The sequence below is a fragment of the Lipotes vexillifer genome, unplaced genomic scaffold, assembly GCF_000442215.2.
Source record: "Lipotes vexillifer unplaced genomic scaffold, Lipotes_vexillifer_v1.1 scaffold815, whole genome shotgun sequence".
NCBI classification, from domain to species: Eukaryota; Metazoa; Chordata; class Mammalia; order Artiodactyla; family Lipotidae; genus Lipotes; species Lipotes vexillifer.
The window spans coordinates 3661674-3669044 of NW_006773723.1; the positions used below are offsets into that span (position 1 = coordinate 3661674).

The 7371-nt window shown below is 36.9% G+C and overlaps 1 protein-coding gene across 1 annotated transcript in view; it reads left to right on the plus strand.

The window, feature by feature from the left end:
• CUNH8orf34 (chromosome unknown C8orf34 homolog) overlaps nucleotides 1-7371 on the plus strand; it is a 110656-nt gene that overhangs the window by 100147 nt on the left and 3138 nt on the right. The window contains exon 6 of the mRNA XM_007448493.1: nucleotides 2168-2340. Coding sequence (XP_007448555.1) covers nucleotides 2168-2340 — 173 coding nt within the window. The remainder of the gene's footprint in view (nucleotides 1-2167; nucleotides 2341-7371) is intronic.

Below are 7371 nucleotides of genomic sequence, written 5' to 3' on the forward strand. Positions count from 1 at the left end.
CTGTACCATTTTTTCCCAGTTACATCACATATTTAGAAGTAGTTTAAATACAGCCCCCATCCTTAAGTAATTGTGTCTAGCATATGTACAGAATTCTGTGGTTTAACTATGCTTCTTACTGTTTCATTTGATACAGTAGGTTTTATTTCTATCATGACCATTTTACAGTTGGAGAAAACAAAATTCAGAGAATAAGTAACATTTCAAAGTCACACAGGCCAAAACTGATTCTGAAGCTGTAAATATGTTTATAGATTCTTTTCTCTAGAACACGTCTTTTCCTTAATCTGCTCTTAAATGCAGATATAGGTTTAAAATTTAACAGTATTGCTGTTAATTTTAATTCTTGTGCTTCAAATGATATTAAATTGTGGCAGATGAATATGCCTTTCCAGTAATTGCAAAACATTAATTTGATTGCATGATTTCACAGCTGCAAGCTTTGGGAATATAAATACAGAAGGATTTCATATTAGTTGCTACATTATACAAACACTAAAATTTATCTGCTGCATTTTCCTGTAGGCTGGGGAATCAATATTAAGATATCCAGCTACTTTCTATCGCTTATAATCACTTGGATAAATGTTCATCAGATATGTCTTAGTCATATTTCACATGTTGCTTTTGGTGTGTATTTGTATATTAATTAATGCTACATTGTATATATTATAATATTGTATTTGTATAATATTGGGGGGAATTGTAAAGATTCAGAAAATCAGATCTAAATTTTTAAGGAATTGTTCAAGACTCTTGTAATATTACAAATTAAAAGCCTGTGCTTCTCAGATCAAGATATTTTAAAAATACATTTTTTCTCATTTTAAGAGAAGTACATATTTCTCATAGAATATTGAAAAGACATGGAAATGCCAAAAGAAGAATTAAAATTACCTGTAGTCTCTCCATTCAGATAAAACGATTACATTTTGGTGTTACCATTGTTTTCCCCAATAAATCAAGCAGTATCTGGCACATAGTAGGTCATAATAAATGTAAAAGAATGAATAAATGAATGGATTAGTCTATGAATGCTGGATTGATGGATTATAGTATAAACCCTGACAGTTTTTGTTTGTTTGTTATTTTTATAATGCAAGTGCCTGACTTAAGCTTTGATTGCTGAGGCATCCACTTCAAAGATGACTATCTCTGATAAACTACTGCAGAGATCCTGGTCACTTCCCCATACTGCGGCACCTTTGTTTTAGAGTTCTTAATTGATTATTTTATTTTATTTTATTTTATTTTTCGCGGGCCTCTCACTGCTGTGGCCTCTCTCTTTGCGGAGCAGAGGCTCTGGACGCGCAGGCCCAGCGGCCACGGCTCACGGGCCCAGCCGCTCCGCGGCACGTGGGATCCTCCCGGACCGGGGGCACGAACCCGCGTCCCCTGCATTGGCAGGCGGACTCTCAACCACTGCGCCACCAGGGAAGCCCCCATATGAAATTTTTAAACAAAAATTAGATCATACAATACGTATTGCGTTTTAATCTGCTTTTTTCCCATGTACCGAGATACCAGTAGCAGTTGCACATGTTCAGTATTCGCTTTAAATTATTAAATGATTTAAATATTTAAAATACCATTTTAAGAGCCACATCACATCCAAGTCTATGAAAAGAGTTTAGCATTTTTTTGAATTGTCATAGCATGCCCATCATCGATAGTGCTCTGCTTCCAACCTCTACTGGATTTCTAGAAGTCCAGAATGCTTTGCAATTGGAGGCAATGCATCCTTCCAACCCTGTCTCTTCTTGACTTTGTTCCCTGACTCCACCTCAGTTTCCTCCTTATTTGAGAGCTTATGTATCATTTTCTAGCAGCACCAAGCTCTTCCGCTGTGTGGGCCTTCGCACACACTCCTCTCTCTGTCACAAATGCTAATCCTGTCCCGCCATCCTGAGAACAAACATGCAGCTGTCCAAACCAGAGATCTCACTTCTGGATCCTTTATCACAGTGGCCTTCACGAGTCAGCACAAATCGTAGAGAGTAAGTCATCTAGTAGAGATGGAGAGAACTGAAATTTTAAGTCAATTCAGAAAGAAAAAAAGGAACATTTTGATTTGAGGAAGCAGTTTAAAATCTGCACAAGATTAGTTCCCTGTTGTCCTATTAATGGGAATATGTAATCTAAGGCACAGAAATTCTCTTCTCTTCAGGAAACAGTGGCGTTTAATTCTTCTCTTCTGAGACCCCGTGTAATTGGAGAGTGGATTGGTCGAGAAGAGAATGATGCTGATCCACTGGCCGCTGAAATGCTACAGCCCCCAATTCCAAGAAGTAAAAATGAACAATGGGAAAATGAAGATAATAGCTCTAGCCCTGCAGGAAGGTGAGATGAGATGTCTTCTAAGATTCTGAATATTTTAATCATTTAAGGCAAAGGGGAAATCAAATGCACGATTTTGATGAAATAAGTCGTGACAATTTTATATAGAAAATTATGTTACATATAAGATAAAAATTAATTTATCTGTTTTAAAATTAGAGTTTTATTAGATTTGCTTTTATTATAGATTTGGTTTTGATTTTTTTTTTTTCTTTACATCTAAGAAGAGTATCATCTCTTTGTTACTAAAACCAAACAGAAAAATAATTTCAGCACATAAACTGTCAGTTGAGACCTACTATAATATTGGACGGGACCTACTATATTATTGGGCTGACTGTTAAGATTGGAGAGGGAGGAATTCTGATGTACCGTAAAGATCTAGTTGTTCAACAGGAAGAAAACTATTAAATGTATGATAGACTACACAAGGTGGAGTTAGACGGAATATAGAGAGAAACCTTTAGTTTAGAGTTGGTAACTATGATTGAATGTAATTATTACATTCTCTATGTTTAATTTTTGAAATTATTCTTGAAACTATTGTGATTTGTGAATTTGAAAGTCCCTAATTCATTTTACTCAGCCCTATGATGCTCAAAATGGTGTCAGAAGGTTTGCCTCAAGTTTCCATATGCTGGTAGAAGTGGGGTAATTTTGAAAAGTCTAGATCATATTTTTTAGAAAAAGTATCAGTATATTCAGTGTAGCCATTTCTTGTAACACTAACTGAAGTGAGCAAAATTCGAAACAAAAATGAAATCTTCTACAAGGAAGTTGGAGTGAAAAAGCATTATCGAGCCATGGCTTACACGATATTGAGAAAAAATACTCATGAATTAAAATGTGACAGGAGCTCAAACTTTCTGTGAGTGTTACTAGCTGACCACCACAGAAGAGTTTTTCCCATATACAGCATAGCCACAGTAACTTTGTATTTCCTACGTTAAATTTAGCAGCAACCAATAATTATTCTTTCTCAAGAAGAAAATTGTATTTTCTACAATGTAATATGGCTTTCAGGGTTTTTTTTTACTTTGACTTATCACTTGGCTGGAGGGAAGGAAATTCAGAATACTCGTTAATGCGCTTCAGGCATATAGAAAATTGATTCTATTTCCATGAGAAATAACCTTTAAATTATTTAAATAGTTGAAGTGTACTGTATAAGGAGAAGAAAAGCATTTCTAAATATCCATTTACCTTCTTTTGTGAAATGTCAGATCAATTTCACCTGTCAATGAGGGTAATTTTATTTCTAACACTAGACTAATGAAACCCACTAGACCTTTATCTTTATTCATTGCTAGATCTTTAGCTCTTAAATATAAAAGAGAGAAATGTTGACTTTCATTTTGCTTTCATTTAGTCATAATAATAAATAGGAGCTGTTTATTGCAATGTTAGTGCTTCTCTTTTCTTCCTAGCTTCAGTGAGCTCTTATTCCCTCTTGAATATCCAATAAAGGAGAATCTTTCCTGCAATCCTGGTCAGATCCGTTACCCAGAAAACTTAATCCATGAAGATCTCACTCAAATATCTGTTTTGAAAAGGTGTTTTCAGTGTTATTTTTCTCTATCTTTAAATTATGAGTTGATATATTACCTATGAAATGAAGAAAGTGGTGAAATCCTGCCCAGATGCCCCATTAGAGGAAAAAAAAAGATTGCATGCTTTCTGAACTAAATGTAAAGAGTAGTACAGGTTAGGAACTATATCCCATCCTCTAATATAAAACCAGGATTTCTGAATTTATACCAGGAACTCACATAGCATTAGATTTGATTTGAATGAATAAAAACAGATTGGGGAACGATTTTTTAATGACTCTAGAGTCTATAACTAGAGTATTAGCTTTTGCCCTTAAATAGTCATGATCTTGTCATTTATAACTTAACAGTCTTAAACATTAACAGACTAAATGATATTCTAGACTCTTGAAAGAGAAGACTTAATTTTCAAGGATGACTTCTTCTGTTTTTCTCTCCCCTCCTGGCACATTGCCATTGTCAGTAGGCATCTGTTATGTGAGTGAAGGAGGCACATGGGAGGCCGTGAGTAGACATCTGATTAATGAAACTTACTTATAAGAAGGGTTGTTTATAGTCTATCTTAACTTTTTATCCCTTTTCCTATTCTGGATTTCCCTCTTGTTAATTACTCAAGTCTTATTTGAATGGCTGTTATTACAACACTCCATCTTTAGTACATAACCAACTTTCCCGTTCATCCAGAACAATACATACATGATTGGCTGGACTTTCACCATTAGATTAGAGAAGATTAAATAAACAGTGTAGTAAACTTTGAGATTCTTATGGGTAGACTTTGAGCCACGATTTTTTCCAGGAACTTTTTTTTTTAATGATATACCTTACCTGAACTTTTTCCTCATGTCCTACAAATACAACATTCTGTGACGAGGGTCAGCAACTTTAGTATACATAGCTGTCACCTGAAAGGTCAAGTGCTGGTTAAAACGAAGGCAATTATGAGGGCAGTATGGAGAAACTAATAAAGTAAGACAAGGGCTACTAACATGGAGTTCACGACCCCTACATGATCTCTGGAAGGACTCAAGAGATCTACGAGTCTCTTGAAATTATGTGCAAAATGCCCCGTGTGTGCAAATGGACATTTTCCTGCCACATCTTTCTTAGATTCTCCAAGAGCTTCTAGATTAAGAGAGTTTAAGAAAGAAATTAAAGCGTCTGAGCAAGAAAAGGAAGAAGGATTCATAAGGGAGAGGTGAATGTGTTAGGGAGTGACTGCTGGCTTCCTGTGATCATCATGTACTACCAGTTGGCATCAGTTGCCATGGTTTGTCTAGCTGTTTAGTGGGAAAGCATATATATTCATTGTACATTTATAGTTACTGAAATAATCACACATTGATAATATGAATGTAAATAAAAATTGAGTTAATAAACCTATATACTTCTATTTTGAGCCATCTTAATTCGACTTTGCAATAGCTGATAATAGATTTCCTAAAATTACTTCCCTGGTGGCACTGCGCCACCAGGGAAGCCCTCCAAACCATGTACTTTAATGAAAACACTGGCTTCAACCTTCATGAAATGGTCTTGGTCATTGTCAGCTGGTGACTGGGAGTTAACAAATTTATTATCTACAATTTGTTCCTCATTATTCACATTCCAATCTGTTTTTCCTTCTTTTGTTTCACTACCAACCTTTCCATTTCCCTGGATTTTCACATCTCTCAAGTTGGAGGACTCAGATTACATCTACTTAAATTAATTCTTATTTTATTTAGTGTGTTAGAAAAAATGAGGTTCAAAAAGAAAGAGTGAATTTGTTAAATACTTACTGAGCATTAACACAAGGTGATGTGCTGGGTACTGGGTGAGACCAATATGAAAACAAAACTCCTAGATTCAAAGTACTTGCTTTAAAGCGAGGAGAATGACAAGGACATGTGTCTTATTTCTGCAGCTCAGTGCCCACAATGCCTGGTACGTAGCAAACACTTAATAAATGTCTGCTAAATAAATTATAAAACATCACATTTAGACGTGAAGAAAAAAAGACAGAGCTCTTTTGCATAAATCAAAATGAAGCAATTAAGTGTGAAACTTTTTGTGATCTCTTCAACAACCTTAATAAAAGAGAACCTTAATAAAAGAGAACCCTTTAATTTCTGATTAGAGTCAAGAGAAAGGGCACAGATTTCTCTGTTAGGCTGTGATGGTGAACTAACAAGCTTACGAGATAGTTCAAGAGAGGAATCATCCAGTTTTCCACCAAAGAGAGCACATGTGGCCAGATAAAATTAATACTTACCAACCTGTGTCCAGAGTCAAGAGTGTGAAACAAAATGGAGCAAGGTCAGGCCTCCTGGAAGAGTGTGGCCAGGAGGAAGAGAGCAGATGGTAGGAGGCAGGCCATCCAGCGGGAAGAAGTGGAGGGCGTGGCCACTTTAAACTGTCCTTTTCCAGCTGATCCTGGTTTGGATCTTAACCTTTTAGACCAAAGCAAAATGGAGTCCTAGAGTGTATTGACACCACATTGAAAGGTAGCTGCTATTCTTTTTCATAAAGACACTTTTTTTTTTTTAAGAATTGGCTTTTTATTCTTTTTTATTTTATTTATTTATTTTTGGCTGTGTTGGGTCTTCGTTGCTGTGAGCGGGGGCTACTCTTCGTTGCAGTGTGCATGCTACTCATTGTGGTGGCTTCTCTTGTGAGTGTGCGTGCTTCTCATCGTGGTGGCTTCTCTTGTTGCGGAGCACAGGCTCTAGGGGCGCGGGCTTCAGTAGTTGTGGCACGAGGGCTCAGTAGTGGTGGCTCGTGGGCTCTAGAGCACAGGCTCAGTAGTTGTCGCACATGGGCATAGTTGCTCTGTGACATGTGGGATCCTCCTGGACCAGGGGTGGAACCCATGTCCCCTGCACCTGCAGGTGGATTCTTAACCAGTACACCACCAGGGAAGTCCCAAGATACTTTTTTATTTCCTTTCTCTGTTTGTTGGGATGTGGGATGTTACTGCTCAAGAAAAGACATGTAAATATCTAGGATGCTGCCCATTGTGTTCTTTGAATATATAGTGATATTAATTACCAATTAATAGACTGCTGTATGTGCTCTACATATCTTAACCCATTTCATCCTCTTGAGAACATTACTATTACCCCTATTTTAGGAATAAGGAAACTCTGTCCCAGCATGGTTACATCACTGTCCCAAGATTGGATAGTTTTTAAGTGACTGAGCCAGGCTATCTTGCTCCAAATTCCGTGTGTTTAAATGCTTTGCTATACAGCCTTTCTTCAGGAAGGTATTCTAAGAATCCTGTTATTAAGATTCACGTTCAAAGTCTAAATAAGGGGACCCAGAAATCTGAGTGCTCTGAGTAAGACTCCAGACCCCACCTCTTCCCACTTACTCACCACTTGTGTGCATTAAGACCCCTACTTCCCAATAGCAGGACCCTCTTTTCTCTCTAATGATGCAGTTTTCACTTGTGCAATGCACAGGAGAAGACGGAGGTGTGAACCTTGCATCTCATTCCTGC